The sequence below is a fragment of the Centruroides vittatus genome, unplaced genomic scaffold, assembly GCF_030686945.1.
Source record: "Centruroides vittatus isolate TY-2023 unplaced genomic scaffold, ASM3068694v2 contig_630, whole genome shotgun sequence".
NCBI lineage: Eukaryota > Metazoa > Arthropoda > Arachnida > Scorpiones > Buthidae > Centruroides > Centruroides vittatus.
In genome coordinates this window covers 2299648-2321682 of record NW_027122387.1, presented here as the reverse complement: position 1 = coordinate 2321682, position 22035 = coordinate 2299648, and the positions used below count along the sequence as shown (strand labels likewise).

Here is a 22035-nt window from a genome sequence, read left to right as displayed (position 1 = left end):
TACATAGATTTTAATTGCAGTCTTTTAATTCTTTGTTTTATGAAATAACCAACGAAAGAAAAACAAAAACAAACATGGCCGTAGGCCTATATTTATTACAGCTATTCATCAGTTCGAGCACAGAAAGGGGTAGCAAGATCAATGGCTCTTTCCGGCTGTTTGTGTGATAGAAGTTACTTCAGACGTCACATATAAGGAATCCCCAAAACACTTGTTATAAATTATTAATTCTATTACATTTTTTGTTCACTAAATAAAAAGTCTTTATGTTTTAAAGTTTTGTGTTTAAATATACCTACATGAGATCTCAAGAAGGTACGTAATTCGGGCCTCTTTTGATCTCTGGTAAACTCTGGCTGTGTATCGAGTATAATAGCAAATTGCAGAAAACATACGCAGTGTATTTTCAGTTTATAGGAACATATTAATTACAAGAAGATTTCTGCTAGTCTTTTGACTGTCTGTTTGAAAGTAGCGATTAACTTTGAAAAATGGTTCAGTTCTCAGAGTTTCTTTCCGTGTTTATTTTTAATTGTTTACACGTGAAAATTCCAAAGTTATAATTAACGAGTCGATGTTATTTATCTAACAAATCAGGTTAGGCTTATGTCGTTCAATTACAGGAAAACATACGATATATTTAGACTATTTTGAAATTATAAACTAATAAAATTACTTCATGAATACTATAATTAGCATTCGTATTGTATATATTTTAAATCCAATAATATACTGAAATTAGATAAATAATAATATATTTATAATTAATTACTTAATAATAATGAAATTAATACAAGGTAACTCTTTCCAAAATATATCTCAACTAGGATATTATTTCTCTATTTTAAAGATATATTTATTTATTTTTCAACAGGGATTACCGACAATAGAAATATAGACAGAGGTCACTTGCAGGGCCAGTTTTTACATTCTGAGAACCTAGGCAACATTCCAGGGGCGCCAAGAAACGTTGCTTTATTCATAAACAAAGAGAAGAGAGATAGTTAATTAGTGTTAAACAATAAAAAAATTTTTAAATGTCCATAATGATATTATTTTTTAAAATATCCTTATGTGTGTGTGTGTGCATAATATATGTATATACACAAATAATGTATAGGCGCGCCTAAAATTTCTTTGCCTAGGAACAATCAGATACTCTTATGCAAGCCTCGAAAGTTGCAGGAATTTTAAGAATCCTGTGGCTTTCTCACAAGAGTCACACTAAAATTCGTTCCGGAAAATCATTAATTAATTTGTATTTATTTTGAAAATTCTCTTATTCATTTGTTTCTCTGTTCTTTATTAATTTCGACTGAAGCCCCTTCGTTCTTTACAGTTTTGCTTATGAATATGTCACGATACTATTTTATGATCTATTTATTTTATTATGAATCAACCAATTAAACACCTTATTATTATAAACTGCTAATAAATTAAAATATCCTAAAAGAATTTAATTACGCTTTTTAATCAAACATAAGAACAGCACGCTCCTGGACCCAAATACAAAGAACTAATTATTCACGCGCGGAAATAGAATTTAAATTATTCGAGTATTAAATGATATTAATCGGCTTTTCGGTAAATAGTAATACTTTACTACGTCATTATTTAATTAATACAACATGGTGGATAACGTTACGAGCGCATCGGGCCGCTTGTTCATTAATGTAATGAATTGAATACGTAGATCAGCGTTTCTCAACCTGGCGGTCGCGATGATATTAAAGGGGGTCGCGAGACAATAATGAAATCATTTTATGAGAAAAAATTCATTTATTATAAACTTATAAACGTTTTACTTACACTAAGTACTCAGGTAAAGAAAAAAAATTAATGCGATGGTTGCATTTGTTTTTCATTTAAAATTTTCTCCGTACGTGGATCAAATTACAAAGAGCACGTACACATCAAATTGGAACTTGTAAATTGCTTGTGTTTGTACACGTCATACACGCGTGTTCGTACTCGTCGCTATAAACGCAGCGACATAAAACAATAGGAATAGTTGTATTGCATTTTTTATACTGTCGGCATTGTCTTAATGTATAAAATTAGTGCAATGTGATTATATAATATTTAAAAAAGTTTACATTTATAATTACGGTCAAAATTCAATTAGTAATAGTAAGGCTTACTGTTATTATTCCTTTGGATGGGTGAGGGTGGCGAAATATTAATTTTATTTATATTTACTACTTGGGGGTGGCGGAGCTAAGAAGGTTGAGAATCGCTGACGTAGATCATTGTTTCGATTTTAAATGATGACTAAATATTTTTTGAATATATACAGAATTTGTTTTTTCTAGAGTTTATTAAATCGTTAAATTAATTACCGTATTTAACTTACGGCACAAAAACACAGACCGATATGTTAATTCACTAAGTTAGAAATGCAAATGAAACTATAATCGGGATAAATAATAAACATCTCTGATGTAGAATTAACACTTGCAGGTAGATAATTAATATTTAAATCGAATTATTTTCATTAAAATTTGAAGAAATAAGAAAAATTATTATTCGAAACTTTGACATTTTACGATACGAGAGGGCATTGGATAGAATCATATGACGTTAATTAGTATGAGAATTTTCTAGATGACATTTTAAAGTTAATTATAAAAGGAATTCTCGATATTATTCCGTATTCGAAATTAATTAAGATAATCTGAAATAGAAGAATGGTGGAAATTTAAGAGTGGTTTGACATGAAAGAGAAAAGATGATGGAACCAAGCGACGTCCCAAAATCGTCTCAAGATGATGCCCCTTTCTGGTTGAAATTTGTCGTTAGATTTTTGGGAAGTGCCGGATCTTTAAGTAAGATGTTTAAATCTTTCGTTTAATATTAAATCATCTCATCTGTACAAATGGCTTCCGCTATTTATATCTTGTAACCTTCTCTCTATATTACAACATTTGTCGTAAAGGTAACATAGTTACCTTTACGACATTGTTGTAATATACGACATTCTAAAATGTCGTATATTACAATAATATATACGTAATATACGACATTCTAAAATGATTTTATCTCCTGTATATTCGTAAATATATAGGTAAAGTATACGTGGACACATTTTCGTAAAATAGAATTTGTCAAAACATTTTATTAAATTTGATTTTGGGGAAAAAAAGGCAATTTTACTCTTCATTTTTCCAGTAAGTTCATTTTCTAAATATTAAAAAATAAATATCCTTTAATTTACTCACTGGTATGAAATTTGAACTTAAAATTTCTAGATGGGTTGAAGGAAATTTGGGAAATTAGATTGTGTAATGTGTACCTGTACGTTTTGATACATTTATTTGTGATTTGTTAAGTGACTGTAATGTGCGGATAAATTAAATAATAAATCGGGGTATTTGTTTTGTGCGTAAATAAAGTATACGCGTGATGACCTCGAGATGTTAAAATAAAAAAATTCTCGAATGCGGGCATATTATTAAACTTGTAATTTGCTATGTAGTAACTACTCTGCCTTCGTTACGATTTATTATCGAGTGTTTTAATATGTGCAATTTTGTTTTGTTAGAAGAATTTCTAAAACGCTCGACTCTCTCGAGTATTTTCGGTTTAAATAGTTGTTTGATTTTCTGAAGAAAAAATGCGAGTATAAAATTTAATGTGTAATTGTTCACGATGAAATAAATTACGGGTAACCCTTAATGTGTGCGGTTAATTGGTTCTGCAAGTATATTACGTATGTAAAAGTAATACGTATTGAAGTTAACAATCAATAGAAAATAAATTAATTTGTGAATTAGATCATTATGGAGTGTCTGAAATTGAAATTTTTATATTAATGTTTACTTGGGTGGCTTGAAACTATAAAAAATGAAGAAATTTAATTAAAAAGAAAATGTTCTTATTGAAGAATTATTATAGTAATTAAAGGTTTTAGACAAAGTACAGTGTAGTGGTACACAAAAAATGAAAACAAATTAAAGAAAGTAACGTTAAAGGTTGATCGTAGAGTTTAAACTGGGGGTTTCCGACCTTTGTTGTGTATTGATCCTCTTTTAAGGAAAATTTTTTTCCGTTGATTTCCTTTAAATGCATACGCATGCGATTAGAAAATTTTTTTTTTTTTTACAATTGGAGAGTTTCAAAAATGATAGTGAACATATTTTCAAGAATTTTTAAATGATTGCATTACTAAATAATTAAACAATATTAAAATATTAAATATGCACATACAATGTATATCTAATTTGCTCGTTGACCCTGTTGTAAGTCCTGGTTTAGATTAACTATTAAAGTAGCTCAAAAGAAGAAAAGAATGAAGTAAAAATTTCATAAAATCAAATAAAATATTTATCTCACAGTTGTTACCTTTTTTTCTTTTGTAGGATTTTCCATAAAACACAAATTTAAATGTGAAAATATTACTACTTTATGTAATTTCTGTAAATAGAAATTAAACTTACCTGAATAATACCACTGCACTAGGAAAACCAAAGCTCATTTTTCCCTACTAACAGTGGGCAGGAGTGGGGGAGAAGAGATCTGTTTAATTTGTTTTACCTCTGTCCTTAATGCTTTACTTTTTTGTTTCTATATTATCTACTTGGACCTTGTTTGTAAATAAGATTTATTATACTGGTGTAGTTTCTGATTAGTGGAAAGTCATAGTCAAAACAAAATATCCAGTTTTAACAAAATTTTTACCTGGTGAAAATTTATATTATCATATCTTCATTTTGACTTTTCACCAAGACTTCTGCTCTCTGCTAATCAGAAACTACACCGGTGTAATGTCTTATTTATAAACAAAGTCCAAGTAGATCTGTTTAATGTTGCTATCTCTGAGTTCTGTTGAGTTGGCAATGTTGAACCTTCTTCAGAATAGACTTGTATTAACTAAAACTGACACTATTCAAAACCACATATTGAGAGTTGTACTTAATCTGATGAAATGTAGGGATTTTATTTATAGCTTTATTAAAAAAGCTTCAGGAAATTGCTCATAACTCCATATTAGATATTAATTTTGTTGTATTCTTTGATGTTGCAGTTGCTTTGATTCCTTGAAGGCATAGATTGTATTTTAATCATAAAACATTTTGGAAATTTTATGATGATTTAAAACTATTCCTGTAAACAAAAACCACATGTTAAGAATTAATAAGTGATTTTCAATTGTACTCAATTCTCATTTAGTAGTTTATATATCAAATTTAAACAACAAATTATTAATTACAGAATGTTGTTTGAAACTGTTGCTTGATCAGAATCTGATGTTGGTCACTAAATTTGAAAATATTTATTTTGAATTTATATAATTGCTGATATGAAATCAGGTAGTTTTTGTTTAATCCTTAGTATCAACATAAAAACATCTGAGGTATTTTTGTTTGGATATCAATTGTTTTTGTTTAATAATTGTATTGTTTCATCAAAATCGGTTGGTGCCTAACGAAATGCGTTACCAACCAAATGCTTTCAATTTTCAGTTGGTGCTGACTGAACACATCGCTGACCAATGCGCCACTGACCGATTCTTCTAATATGCCGTTTAGAAAATTATTATAAAAGATTTTTAATTTGCATAAATTTAAGCTTTTGTAATTCTGAGCAAGATTTTGAATAAAATTCATTTGTTTCCATTCAGTTTTATCTTTATAAGCATAAAATTTAAGATATAAAACTGTATTAGCTCTATGGGGGAAACATCCATGAACGTTGACCTATTGACCCAGAAGTTTCACGAGCACCTCACTGATAACAAGAAAGACTTAAGTTTAAAATTTGAGCTTTCTAGCTTTCTAGCTTTTTCTGTGAGCATCTGGATAAAAGAGAAGAAAATACAGCTTTTAGCAATTTTATTTTTTACTTTTCAATTGCTTATATATTGGCAACCACTTTATAGAAAATCTTTAAATTTCTGCACACTATCTAGTGAAAACAATTTTTCTTTCAAATGAGATATTTGGAATTACTTTAGGTGCTTGGGGGCAGAGAAATTGACCCCCAAAAATCAGCAACTCAAAAGCTGGTAAGATATAAATACCATCAAATTGTTCTAATATATTGTGACCTCTTTCTCTAATTTCCATTATCTTAACACTGCTGTTATTGGGGTACTTGTTAATTAAATCAAAATGTTCTTTTGACGCAAAAATTCATCAACCTATACATGGATCCCATGCAGAAAAATTCATTGTCCTCTTTGCTTAATTTGATTTTATAAATTCAGGGTTTCTGCTTTTCTCCACTAGTTCTTTGTCTTATCTTACCATCTCCTGTAACATAATTTAATTTTATATTCTATCTTTTAACCCTGTTTCCCTGTCCAATTTTCTTTTTGTTCTATTGCTTCTGAACTTCTAAGAAATCCTGACTCAGCCCTTTCCCACCAGGATGTGGGACATGAACAATAGGGTACAGCAAAGCTGGAGGGCAAAAACCCCTTCAAGTAGATTCTTTGGCCAGACACGAAGAGAGAAATGTGTACCGGCAAGGCTCGGGAGTTTCAAGATCAACGAGTGCTGGCGAGTGAGGCCTTAGAGTGGGGGATCCACGAGAAAATTAAACAGCCAGAACTGGAAGTAAATCCCTCAGAGTTATTTTTCTGGAGAGAAAAAGGAGAAACAAACATACAAGTAACTTGGAAGTCGAAACGAGAATTCACACAAAGATATTTGCCGAGAAATTGGGTACCCCTGTCTTATCAATCCTTCTCACTTTCTCTTTTACCTACCTTTTGTAATTAGTTTTTAAGTTAGGTTAAGAATTTGCTCACGATTGTAGGATAAGTTGTATTGTTTATTGATAGCATCGGGTTGGAATTTGTGACTGAATTGCGAATTGCTGTTTGTGTTGTTAACACAGAAGGATCTGGAAAGTCCACAAAGAGCGCATACCTGTAAATAATTTGTTCTATCGTGAAATTAAAGTTGTTTTGTTGGATATCACGCTTCAGTGTAATTCCTTTTGCGTTGAACTTCTTACAGTAGAATGCCTGATACCTCCTGAATCAATCAGAAACACAAAGGCACTTGAACATTAGAAAGGTTACTTTGAATCTGATAGTTTCTTGAGTATTGAATTACTCAGTGAACTAAAGTTTTTCATTTCCAGAGTAAGATATAATATAATCTGGTTCATTTATACTATCATCAGTACAGCTGCTCTCTTCCATTTCAGTTAATTTTGGTTTTTGAAAAACTGTTGTTCATTTGACTGTTTTCTCCTTCCATTTTGTTATAAGTTAGTTTTTTATTGCTCAAATCAAATGACTGTTAACATTAAGTAGAAAAAGGATGTAGATTTATTGGTGAGTCATGTGAACTCTCATCAGAACCATCTATTGACAAAGTACTCCCTGTTATTCTACATTTTGTGTATGAATTTCAACTTTCACAAAAGTGAGGATTAGGGCCTTATTGCAAGGAGTCCTTCAAATCATTGGAATACTAATTAATACAGGAGTTAATGCAATGCAATGCAATCTGGCTTTCTATACACTTTAGTACAATATTGTGCATTTGCAACAAAAGTTGTTGTCTAGGAAGTTCATTTCTGATGAACAGATTCTTTCTATCTAAAGATTAATGGTCACCACATTGTTAACTTCTTCGATAAAATCTTTGATCTGTCGTTCATAATGATTATTCCTCCATTGTAATTGGAGTATTTATTTGTCTAAAATAACTAGTAGGGTGTGCAACTTAAGTTCCATAGTAATGGTTAGTACTTGTGTTTACTCTAAAACTGGTATAAGCAACCAATTATTTTGAGCTTCCTCCAACATCAACCCTTAAAATAGTTTCATCCATTCTTATTTGTTTGCAAAATAGTCTAATAAAATAACACCTCCATATAATGTAAGTATATTGCTGTATGGAAAAGTTAGATACATTCTCACATAAATTTAAAAAATGCAAAAACTTTGTTTTAAGGATTGATAATGGTGGTCACTTGAAAAACAATTTTTTAATAGTTATCTACATGCAGCTTTGTAGAATGCCTAAAAAGTATCTTTCTGTTTTTAACTTTTTTTGATATCTTACTGATTTGATAGTTATTTCAGAAAAACAAGAAAAGACAGTTTTTTCAAAGGGTGGTTTTTTTATATATATTTTTTTCCACTTTCTTAAACCATAACGTGGCACAAACAAAAAACAGTTTTGTTACAGATGAACTAGTCTATTTGGACACAATGTTTCAAATTTTTCTGAATTTTCAGATTGCCTTACATTCCTTTTGTCTGAATGTAGTTCTTATTCTTTTTCCATACTTGCTAATTCTAATTCAAAGCATGTGGTGCCCTTTATCACGATTTTTGGAATTTATTAGTTGAGAGCAATTGGACAAAGAGAAAGTTTGACTGCACTTAGTGTTCACTGAATAATGACTTTTATATACCAAAAATAATTATAAAAACGATGGAGTCAGACTTTCTATTCTTCTTACTTTTTAATTGTAAAATATACAAAAAAATTATATTTTTCTTCCAGTTCTGACTTGTGGATATTGTTTTAAAAATTTTTTAAGTTATACAATATCAGTAAGTCAGAACTGGAAGAAAAATATAATTTTTTTGTATATTTTACAATTAAAAAGTAAGAAGACTTTTTTATACACACGTGAACATGGACCTCCACACTGGATGTGTGGGGACCATGTCTGACTGCAGTGGAATAATAAAACTGAGAGAAAAAATATGCTAACCATATGGTTAGTGAATTTAGTGGTGAACCAAACCTTAAGTTAATGTTTAGAAATTTGTGGCTTCTCATTGAGTCAATGTAATTCACTTAATTTTGTTTCTTTTCCAATAATTGAAGTCCATTGCTGTTATAGTTGTTTTTATAATTAATACCTTATTTCATCATGGCCCTGAATGATGAAATAAGGTGAGCAATTACAGACTGTATGCTTATTCAAGTAATGCTCTTGGTTTATCATCTAATATATCTTTACGAACTTGTAATTACATTGATTTTATAGACTTTGTATGTAATAAAATTATAATTATAATTATAAATTTCTGCTAGGGTTTCTATATAAACCTAGACCTATTCATATCATTGTCTAATTTTGAAAATTAAAGACAATTTTGAGGAATTGGAAGTATCATTCTCATCTCAATTGAAAACAGTGGTTTGCTTTTTAAGAATTAATATAAAACAAGTAGTAATTTTATCTAGATGATATACATTTTACGATTGATAAATTATTTCTACACGAAAAAAAGGATAATTTTTTTAGCAGTAAAATGTGAAGATTTCATATCATTTTTATATTATTAAAAACTTGAGTATTTTTGTAAATTTATTGAAATATATAAAATCACAAATCCAATTTAAATAAAAGTCAGTTGTCGAAACAAACTCCAATAACATTTTAGTATTAGATATAAATTATTTTGACAAAATTTGATGGTGAGAACTAAGATACTAAGCATCATTTCAGATAGAAAATGCAAATAAATGTTTGAGAATTAGAATAATTATCTTGCATAACAATAAATAATTTTATACATGCACACCCACTCCTCTGCCTTTCTAGAGCAGAATATATTTATTTTGATCTTGATTAAATATATATTATCAACATGTAATGGTTTGAAAGAATTTAAAATGAATAGTTTCTAAATTGGTCATCTTAATCTTTTTGTTACATGTTAACAGATGAGATTTATCATCTGTTAATCAAGTGAATCTATATCTGTAAAAATTTATAAAATTTTGGATTCATGTGTGTGTCATGAATGATCAAAAGTTATTCTAAATTGAGTCACAGCTTTAATTATGTATATTATAATTGTAAATGTTGATTTTTTTAAGTTCAAAAATGTTTTCAAAAAAAATTTTTTTTCTATAAAAATGTGTACTTTTTCTCTTTTTTGGAAATTCACTTTTGGAATTACTATCTGTAAAAAAAAAACTTTTTAAAGGTTTTTTTTTTATGTTTTGTAAATATAGGATCATTATGAATAATTTGACATTTTTAAAATAAATTCAAAAAATTTTTAGTTATTTATAATTAACTACTGATATCATATTAAATTGTTATGTAACAATAAATAGTCACTTCTCTGATTTCTTATTGTTCATAAGTATGGCGACTGTTTTGGTCATAATGGACTTTGCTACCTGTCCCAAAGACCTCACTTTTGATTTGAACCTCTCTTTGTGTACACGTATCTTTGAGTTTACATATAAACTTGTTCTGAATAATATCCAGCTTCTGATATTTAGTAAAGTTCCAAATTGGAGAGGCATAGCTAGTAGCATTCACTAAAATAGAATTAAACAGCTTAAAATGAACATGAATATTCTTTAATTTAATCATTGAAAACAGTTTCACCATGTTGTTAATTAAATTGTTAGCTTTAACCACGCTCACTCTAACCTGTTTTTTGAAGGATAAATTTGGTGTTAAAATAATTCCTAAGAACTTAATTTCTTGTACCACCTTTAGTTCTTTATTGTTAAAATAAAAATACATATTTTTCCTGGGAAGTCTAGCCCCATTTCTAAATATCATTATAAATGATTTACTAGAGCTAATTTTTAATTTTAATTCCTTGAAATATGCTTTCGGTGCCTGTGTTTTCCTTCATAAAGTGGCCGCTGTCAGGGCTATTAATACGACATCGTCAGCGTAAGAAAACTATATGTTCATCAAAAATGAAACCATCATCTCTGTCAAAGCATTTGTTCATATCAAACATATAAAAATTATAAAGATGAGGAGACCAAGGATCTCCTTGTAACAATCCCTGATCTATCTAAAACGATGGCCATTGTTTATTGTCTTGTTTTGATTATCGCATCATAATGCCCGAATAGTAAACCTATTATTCTCACCATTTGATCCTCCGCTTGATATTGAATCATCATTTGTAAATCTGTAATGCTCACGGCATCATATGCCTTCTCAACGTCCAAGAATGGTGCAAACACATTCTGTCTCTTTCTATGAAGCTGTAACTGGATAATTGCCATCAACACAAAAAGAGCCAATTGCGTGCCTCCATCCTTGATAAATGCAAACTCGGTGACATTTCTATAATTATTTTTGTCAATCCATGTTTTAAACTTTATCAGTAGAACTGATGTAAACAATTTGTGAAAGCTTGACGATAATGCAATTGGTCAGTAATTATTTGGGGACATTCTCTCACCTTTCTTGAACAACATGTAAAATATCACTCTGTTCCGACCGTTTGGAATCGCACCCATATTATAAAAGTCATTGAATTGTCTAGCTAGGTAACTAACTATATCTGTTTGTAGATTTCTTATTATATAGTTAGGAATATCATCACAACCAGTAGCTGTTTTTTCCTTCAGATTTTTAATACAGTGATGTAAATTCTCCGCAGAAAACACCTCTCCGAGCAATTTTTCCGTAGGAATAACTCTTTCCATAATATTTGTGCTGTTTTTACTTATACGGTGGAACCTCGCTTAATGAGCACCTTGCATGAGTATTTTGCATAACGAGCAAAACAATTTGTAGAAATTTGCCTTGCTTAACGAGCAATGTTTCACGTAATGAGGAGAGGGGAAGTCCCAAATTGTGCACATGCTCCATCAGTCTGTGTTTAGCACTCGTTCTGCTAGCATCCTTGTGTCGCTTGTGATCACATATTTTTCCAAACTTGTGTTCACACATATTACTTATAAACATCCATAACCATAGCTCGTTATATAATAAACACACCAAACGATATGCCAAATTCTTGGGTCGTTAAATTTAATGATCGATTCCAAATTAAATTTTAGAAATGTCTGAATTAAAAATTAACTATTTATAATTATTAAATTTAATACGAGATGGAAACATAACTGCCTACCTCTAGTCAAATTAATTAATTTCTAATATTTAATTATAGCCTTTACATAACCCAAGAATTTGGCATATCGTTTGGAGTGTTTATCAAACATATTAGCTGTGTTTTTTTTTGTTTTTTTTTTTTTTTGTTTCTGCAAATTGAATTCTCATTCCCGGATGGTTCATTTCACACTAGAGGAAAAGATGATGATTCACACTCCTTAACAGTGTATCTTGCAAAATTTTTTTTAAAATAAATGTTATATATAAAACATTTGAGCATTTTTTTTTGGCGTGGAACGCATTATTGTATTTTACATTAATTTCTATGGGAAAAATTGTTTCACTTAATGAGTGCTTTGCATTACGGATAAGACTTTGGAACGAATTATGCTTGTTAAGCAAGGTTCCACTGTATAATTATCTGAAAATCTCTTAAAATATTGATACAAGTCAAGTGCCATATAGTAGTTAGTATCTCCAGTTATCAAAGAAGGTCTTTGAAACATACAAAAGCATTCCGGAGTATCCTTAATATCTTTTAGCTCTCTTAATTTATCACTGATTTCTGAAAAATATTTTTTTTTCTTTGCTTTCACAATTTACATATATCCATTTATTCTCCATATACTTCTTCCAAGATGATTCTAAATTGGTTTTTCTGAATTGTAGGCTCTTTTGTTTTCTTATCTTATAATGGTAGCACTTGTTATCAAACTAGTTTTGTTTGAATTTTAGTGACTTATTCTTTCGACATCTCTTAAACTGGTAAGATTCAATTGTAGTTATTAGATTGTTGTAATTATTAATCGGTTTATATTCCTTTTCTTGTGATGATATTTCCTCCGTCCTATTAGATATTTCTTTTATGAATTTCGATTTATTGAATATTCTACTATTGACTAGTCTTAATTCAGTTTGATTTTGTATATGATTCCGCATGGTACTTACTTCTTCTGTATTTCCTAATAATGTCAATTGGGTTGGAAAATGATCTGATTCATCTATATTGAGTACTGTCACTTTTTGTATACTGATCTAAAATAAATTTGGAACAAATAATGTAATCTATAGTGGATTTACCAGTATGAGCTATAAACGTATATTCAGTGGGGAGATTGCCAATAAACCTGCCATTTAGTATAAATAATTTGTTTTTCTGTAAAAAGTCCAGTAAAGTTCTCCTTCAGTGTTGACTATTTTATCTTTAGATTCTCTCTTGTTATTGATACCAACTTTCCTACCTTTATACACTGTCTAACTTCTCTGTGTTAAAGTCCTCTCCAATAATCCTGCAAATTTCTAAAATTTGTCCACTGGTCGATGACTTTTTGGACTTCAAGAAAGCTCGCCGTTATATCTGCTGACGGAGATAGGTATAATATTAATATAACCCTCTACTCGCATCTCTCCCCAAATTACTTGGAGCCTCTGTTCCAATTCTATCAGAGCAAAAATATATTTTTCAGTTAAATGGGATTGTAATAACTCACCAAGATTTCTTTTTAATTAACAATAATAGGCCTCCAGAAGGACACCCAAATCTTATCCTGTGAGCTTTACTGCTTAACACCATGTATTTTCCTCCAAGATATTCTTTATCTACTTTATTTATATTAGTTATCCATGTTTCAGTGAATCCAATTATTGAGTGTGACTTTATATATTCTTTTAATGTATCTTTATATATTTTCCATGCAATCCCTGAACATTCCAAAAGCCTATAAATAATTTTTGCATCATAGTGCATGGATGGGGAAAAATAATTTTTAAATTAAGCTTGTCGTAGTAAAATAAGGCCATAAAAGACCCTAGTACAAGCATGAAATATAAGTTATGGTGAAAATAAGTATTCGAGTAGCAAAAGCTTTAACATCGTGGGTTGAGCTGTGCTCGACCACAGTTACCAGCCTCTCTGGAGCAAAACAAAACTACTGAAATGCTGCAACAAGCAAAAAGAACTATTCGTTTGGGAGACACTCTACATTTCTGCTACTGCACAGTGTAACTCCCCAACTCTCGAGCTCCCACAAATTTGGTAACAGCTTTCAACAGTTCAACCCATGATGTTAAAGCCTTTGCTACTCGAATACTTATTTTCACCATAGCTTATATTTCATGCTTGTACTAGACTCTTTTTTACAGCCTTATTTTACTACAACAAGCTTAACTTATTTATAGGTTTTTTAAATTATCATCATCATGATTTGTTCTTTCAAAAGCAGATGAATTGGTTTGTTATCATTACCATCCAGATTTTCCGTATTTCAAACATGATCATAGATCATCTCTTTCATTCCTATTTTCTTATTTTTAACCTTCAGAGTGTACTTTAATTCTACCACACCATTTACTGAATTTTCCAAGCACTTTGACAAACTATTCCTAAAAATTGATCTAATTAAATCACTTTCCCCAAATTGACATCATATGTATATATTATCTTATTATTTATACAGTAATTGTCTCTTACTATAATTTTATTCCCATTAATTTTTTTCTGATTAATTACGGATTGTAATTTTTTTCCTTCTTATTCTTGATCTTTTTGTTGCATAAATCTGATGTGAAAATTATTTTCCTTCTTTCTATGCTATTAAATTTAGGTTTCATTTTCCAGATTTCTCAGAGAATCCAATTTCTTACATAAATGGAATTTAGTGTAACTTTCACAATTGATTAGACTGACTAATAGAGAAGTAAAGCCAGACTTTCTATGGTATTGTTCTCTATTCCCAACTCCTACTTGATAAAATGATTAAGCTCCTCAATATAGTCAGTTGATTTAAATGGATAGTTTATAATTATAATATTAGTTTGGTAAATGAGAGAACAAATAATATCTATTTGGAATTCTAACATACCGCTCAGCTGTTTGCTATTTCTGCATGTTTTATCTAATTCTTCTATTTTTGAATAACTTTATTTAATTCTCCTTTGAACCCTTTATTTTCTTCTTTCAGTGAGTTAACATTGGACTTAATAGCTTGCAATTCAGTATTTAACTGCAAAAATTTCTCCTGTATTAACTCATAAATTGCTTTTAATGTGTATTGGGATTCTTCTACTTCCTGTACTTCTGCTTCCTTTAATGACTCAAAATAATCATGTATGTTTGTATTTCTCACTGTCCCTGATCTAGCTTTATAAGAATCGTTGTCAATTTGGTAATATTCCTCATTCAGTATATCTACCGGCTGATTTTCCTTCTCCATTTCTTTGAAGTTCTCTTTGCGTGGTCTTCCATGCCCCCTTCTCTGCATTTCTGCTTGATTTACTTACTGTGGTGAACGAGGAAACAGGCCTGGATGTGTTTCAATACCCACAATAATTAGTAAGCACACAATTAAAATCAAACTTAACCTATTAATAAATTTCCATTTCCTCAAATTGAGCTATAATCCATTTTCTTATAATTTTTGTGAACACCATAATGACACTATTAATATACTAAAGTCGCCAGCACCTCCGCCAACCTACTCACACCCCCGTTTGTGCTACAGAAAATATTGTTCTAGGAATTGGTTTTTTCATTCCCACAGTGTGTAATCTTCTCCAGAATGAGAGTAAAACAGCAATGCAATCAATACTTAAATAGAATATTAATCAAAGTGATTTGAAAAGTATTGCAGAAGTTTGCTTATGTTTTGAAGAACTGTTTAACTATAAAGAAACATTGATTCAAACATAGTCTTATCAAGTTATATATGTTTTAGTTAAAAAGTCAGAAGCATCATGTGTCTGTGTTAGGACTTCAATTCCTTACTTCCTTTAGCATCAAAGAAAAAAATATCTATAAAGATCTTCATTTTGCTCAGTTTAAGAAAACCAATTTTTTTTATTACTAAAATTTTTAAATTGACATATTTAATGCAGTTAATAGAATTGCAACTACAAGATCAGAGACATTCTTGAATTAAAATGAAAGACGCTTAGCAGAATGCACAGACAAGTTTAAAAATGATTACTTGAAATAAATGTTGCAGAATATATTGTTCTCTTCTTTATTTAGTACATTATGTATCTTTTAATCAACATACTATTTTTGTTTCTTGCTATTTCTTTAAAGTATGTACTGTATATTTAAAAATTTTTCCTTATACAGGATGTCCAAAAATCATCTGTACAACTTCCTTCTGTTATAGACAATAAAAAAGTAAGAATTTCTATCTTGTGTCATTTTACAGAGAATAAATTTTCGACAAGATGGAAATTCTTACACTTGTTGATAACCAAAAAAAACCTTAATTTGTTTTGGATTTAGCTATAGAGGTGTAATTTATTGGCTATTAGATCTCTCAACAGCACACCTTGTGTTTTTTTTCCTTCCCAGTCTTTCTTGATTCGTCAAAGATGTTCACAATGTGCAGGTGACACATTAGCTGTGATTCTTGCTTTTAAATAACCAATGTTGAACAAAATTGATGTGGAAATGTTGCAGCCTGCATGGGAGCATTTGGAATATTGACTGGCTATTTTGGGAGTCACTAATGGTGCACATATCAAATGTTTGTAACATTGTTGCTTTAATTAAAGAAACTTTTTGAAAAATATAGATTCTAAAAATTCTTGTTTAATAATCCTACATTTGCCATCATGAATTTCATTAAAGGATAAATTTGTACAGAATAATTTTGACACCCTGTATTTTAAAACAGCAAAAAAATCATGAAAACATTGTTTAAAATTTCTTAAAATCTTGTTTTGCTATGTTTATTAGAATAAATTAAAATAAAGTTTAAAATAAATATTTTTTAATAAAAACTGATTTGTTGTTTATGAAAAATGTGATTTTATATAGAAATAATTTCATTTCTATTCTTTGATCCTGTATCATATATTTTTTTTCCTGAAGTTTAATTAAATTATTGTTATTAAATTTTTATTTCCTAAACATTAATCAATAAATCAGAATGAAATTAAAAATAGGCACACTCTTTCTTTATTGCAATAATGTTATAAAATGAAGTTTTCATGTTTTAGTTGCTTTAGGTTTAGGAGCATGGGCATGTGTTACTTTTACTCCAAAATGTCTGTTGGCTGGAATTATCCAAATGTAAGTTATTTTAACTCATTAAAAATATCAAAAATATTTTATATGCTTATTTATTTATTTTTTTATAAGGCTTGTTGGAGTACTTGTGGCTCTTATTGAAGCACCATGCTTTTGTATGTTCTTGGATTTTGCTCAAGCCCCAAGTAATTATTTTGACCAAAAGCCATATTGGCATAGAGGATTACTTTATGTAGTGTATGTATAATCTTTTATTAAATGTGATAAATTTCAATATAATTAAATAAACTATCTGGCTACTAGAGTAAATTCTATTTTGTCTGATAAAAATTTATCATGATTAATTTTGTAATTATATGATTGTAATAGCTTTGTTGATTGGATAAATCCATCTACTGTATCAGTTCTGATTATTTTATATTAATAAATGTCACAGCATAAACTTCAATGATGATTAGAAACAGAAAAAAATTAGAAAACATCAATTGCATACTTTCATAAATCTAGACAGAAATTTCATTCCAGATCTGTAAAAATACATTCAAACCTGTCCATTGTCGTTAATCCAGAAACAGTGGAGAGACACAGATAAAACACATTGTAGTGGTTAAAGTATCTTTTGTTTAATCAAGGAATTAATGTACAAATAAATAAACAACAACTAACCCGTTAAATATAAAGACCAACAACTGCCGAAATATCGGGCTAGCAAATGGCTATATTAATAAAAATAATTTAAGTTAATTTGGTACTAGAGTTAGGCGTTAGGCGCCATCTCTTGCTAAATTTAATAATTAGAATTTTAATTAGGCTTATTTAGCTAAATAAAGAAATAAAGACTGTTTTTCCGTGTGAACTAGCACCCAACTTCCTGCGTTTTGCTTACATCAGTTTAACTGTCCTACTAATAATTTATGTCCACGTTGACTAATATAATAATATTAATTGAAATAAGGACAACAAGGCAACAACAACTATACTACTACTGTCTTTCAGTATGCATCACAACTGAATTTAAATAAAAATAATGAACAAAAACTGTGTTAATTGACATTTGTAATATAAATAACATTCACAAATCTATGTTTAAAGATGCTTCACTCAGATTAAATAACAGAAATTTATTAATATAATATAAAAAAATTTAATATTTATTAATACTAAGTAGCCAGTTAACTAAAAATAATAATTAAAACTGGTTTTACACCAGAACAAACTAAAATTAAAAATAAAATCAAAATAATTAATTTAAATTAAAAATTGAAGTCAAAGTAATTGAAACATTATCCAAGTCAAAATTATTTAAAAACACTACTAACTATTGAAAAGAAAACATTTCTAAAATTTATTTTATTTTCAGAATTTCTATCATGCCGATTGCAATTTGCCCTGAATTTACTACATTCTTTGGATCTGGATTAATTTTTATTACTGGCAGTCTTTATGGAATCCTAGCTCTTGGAAAAAAGTGTGTTAATATATACTTTCAATAACTTTAATATATGCTTTTTACAAATATTTAATTTTATTAATTCATGAATTTTGACTAATTCTAAATATTTTCATAATTCAACATTATTTTTAGAAAATATATTATTATGAGAGATTTAATAAAAATATTGAATTTTGTAAACATAGAACTTTTAAACTTAAAGATAAGAAAGCTATATCATGTGGCACAAATAATTTCCAAATCATTTTTTAGATTGAGATATTTTATATATTTATATTTTTTATATATTAGGTGAACTGGAAAGTAATGTCGTTTCTGCACATGTCAATACTTGTTTATCATTTATCAGCTTATTGTGTACTTCAAAATCGTGCGAAAGACATTTTAAGGTTAAAGTGACTTGTTTACTTGTAAATAATTAAATCTTAATTTTTTTTTGTAATTTTGGGTGAAATGGCCAGCTAAATACCAGAAGAGGTACCTGTCTGGCATTGTATGCTTTTTGAGTTTCACAAGGGTAGTAATGCAACAGTTGCTACCAAAAACATTTGCGATGTTTATCCTAGTGCATCAGACGTTCGTAAATGCCAAAGGTGGTTTTCTAAGTTCAGATCCGGTAATTTTGATTTTTCTGACTCTTATCGATCAGGAAGACCAACTTTAGACAATGACATGTTAAAGGCGAAAGTGGAAGCAAATCCATATCAGACAATCATGGAACTGTCAAACACTTAACAAACCTTACTCGACCATCCAAGAACATTTGCAGCAGATTGGTAAAGTATGCAGAGCTGGTATTTGGTCTTGCATAATCTGTCCAATGAAAACAAAGCTAACCGATCCACCACATGCAACTTATTGCTTCAACGGCACAATACAGAAGTGTTTTTTGATTGCTTGATCACCGGAAATGAAAATTGGGTCCTCTACGATAATCCAAAATGCAAAAGGCAGTGGCTTGCTCCGAATGAATCACCACGAAGTACCACTAAACCTGGTTTACATCCCAAAAAGACACTTTGTGTGTTTGGTGGAGTATTTGCAGAATCGTTCATTTTGAAGTACTGAAACCTGGAAAAACTGAATGCAGACCTTTACTGTGAACAATTGGATCAAGTAAATCAATCTTTAATTGAAAAGTGTCTAGCGATTGTCAACAGAAAAGACATTATTCTTCAACACGATAATGGAAGACCACACTGTGCAAGACGAACCCTGGAAAAAATTAATGAATTGGGGTGTGGGAGGTATTACCTCGCCCACCATATTCACCCGACATTGCACCATTGGATTTCTATTTATTCTGATCGCTACAACGCTTTCTATGTGACAAAAAATTTGAAAATTTGGATGATATCCGAAATGCCATCTCCAGATATTTTGCTTAAAAACCAATTGATTTTTATCAATCCAGCATTGAAAATTTGCACACTAGATGGCAAAAGGTTGTTGATAATGAAGGTGATTACATCATTGATTAAAAATGAAAACAAGTTAAAAATTTATTTGTTTGATTTTAATGTAAAAAAAAAAGACATTACTTTCCAGTCGCCCTAATATATTTCAATAATAAATAGGATTAAGTAAGTAAAAGTAGGATTATTTTGTTACCTTACAATAGACATTGCACTGAATGTTGAATCTTTTTATTCACATATAAGATCTGTTTTTGTTTCTTTTAAATAAATTAAAAAGATTTTAAAGAAAAAAAATGCTATTAAATTACAGTCAAAATTTGATTCTGAATAAAATGTGCAGTGATGATTTGCAAATACTATAAATAAAATATTTGACTTAGTAATATATTTGAAATATTAATAAAAAATTATATTATTGTAGAATAATTATGATTGATTTGTTTTTAAATTAATATAAATATATTTCAGGGCATCTTCTGATGAAATGAAATATCGTGCTACCAGCTCTGCTAATTTACTACCAAATAATGAAAATAGAGATGTGGAAACTGGCATAAAAAACTACTCAGTCAGGAGTATAATACTAATTTTCAAGCTAAATATTTATTTTAAATGCTTTGTATTGATGTTGTATGAAAGTTTATTCTAAATATAAGTATTTGTGTATGCAAGTATTAAATTTTATACTTTTAAAAATGTTCATTGTTTTTAAGGTTTGTTTTGAATTTTTTTTTTTAATATAATTCCTGAATAATTTGAAATTTATGATAAATCTTTATTATATTCATCTTTTAAATTTTATTTGAAGATTAAATTAGACTAATTCCAAAAATTATAACTTAACATTATAAATGCTGATTATCATTTGTTTTTTCTGTTCTGGTTAAAATGTAATTAATAACATGACTATTTGTTTAATGTCTCGACATTTTTTATTTTGAGATATATTATATTATAAAATATGTAAATGGATGAAATATAAACTCTAAGTTCTGTTTTTAATTTATTTAAAGGTAAATTTTAAGTATTTATCATAAAACATGCTGACAATAATATCAATAACAAACTTCGGCATTCAAGATCATTGTGAAAACTGGCATTATCAAAGTATCTGTATATTTTCTAATTTGTGTAAAATAAAATATTGATTTCATATCTAAGATATACAAATTATATAAAAATGTATTTAGAAAATAATAATTTATCTTAATTTTCAAAATTATTTAAATTTACATTCCTAAATTAATACAACATAATAACCTAGCAAGTTTTTTTTTGCTATATTGGAATATGTTGAATTAGAGAAATAACTTATTTTTGATATTTATAACACTAAAACCTATATTACAGCTGTTTTTATTTTAAAAAATGCAAACATTTTCACATGTGTCAAACAGGCATCATCAGACAAATTGATCCGTCATTTCAGCAGTTATGGATCATTGCCAATCGTGTGTGCAGAGGGGAAGTGACATAAAACAAGAGGAAAGGGAAAGATAGTAAGATTTATGGTTCAAAGTAAGACTTCCACTCTGTGGGAAAGAAGTCAACATTGCAAAAGTTAATAACTGTGTGTGTTATTGTGGGTGGCCTTGTATATTTCATCTTATCTCTTTCTCTCGTTTTACTTACCTCCCTTCTGCACACGTGTTCGGCAATCCCCGTCATTTCGGCAGTTGTGGATCAATTTGCCCAATGATACCGTTCAACATGGGCAAAAACATCTGCATTTTTTAATAAAAACAGCTGGAATATAGGTTTTAGTGTTATTAATTCAAATATAACCAGTTTTAAGTGGCAGTATTTTAGTCTTGATATTTCGATATCAATTCTTTACATTTATGTAAGATTTGTTTAGCTTACTCTAAGATTTATCTTTTAGATTATTATTCTGTGAGAGAGCAACTAGGCCACTGGAAAAAATCAGAGAACACAAAAAATTTTTTTACTTAGTATAACATTTTTCTGTTTACGTAACTAAGTTGAAATTTGTAAATTTAAAAAGATTAATAAAATGATTTGTTTTTAAATATTTTTTTAAAATTCAGAATTATTAACTGAAAAAATTATTTCATTTTAATTTGATAACTTCCTAAACATTAACAGTCTAATAGTTATTTTTGTGTAACTACAATGTTTAGGTTCCTTTTTTTTGAAAATTAAATTTCAGATATCTTCTGCTAATACAGTATAACATAAAAAATAATTTTTTCCTTTTTTCTAAAAGTAGACCTTTGTGCAGTTACTTGACACATGGCTTAATTATGTTGTTGGACATCTTCCGTCGTCAGTAAAAAAGTTAAATTTATTTCTTAGGTAATATATAACATTCCATAATGATGATGATGAAAGCC

The 22035-nt window shown here is 29.1% G+C and overlaps 1 protein-coding gene across 1 annotated transcript; it reads left to right on the top strand.

The window, feature by feature from the left end:
* The first annotated feature begins 2562 nt into the window (after window positions 1-2562).
* Window positions 2563-21711, top strand: fwe (Calcium channel fwe). The gene is made up of 5 exons (XM_067275651.1): window positions 2563-2825; window positions 16780-16852; window positions 16922-17047; window positions 18171-18278; window positions 20150-21711. The coding sequence occupies exons 1-5, from the start codon at window positions 2729-2731 to the stop codon at window positions 20328-20330; spliced, it is 585 nt and encodes a 194-aa protein (XP_067131752.1). The 5' UTR covers window positions 2563-2728; the 3' UTR covers window positions 20331-21711.
* Window positions 21712-22035: the final 324 nt, after the last annotated feature.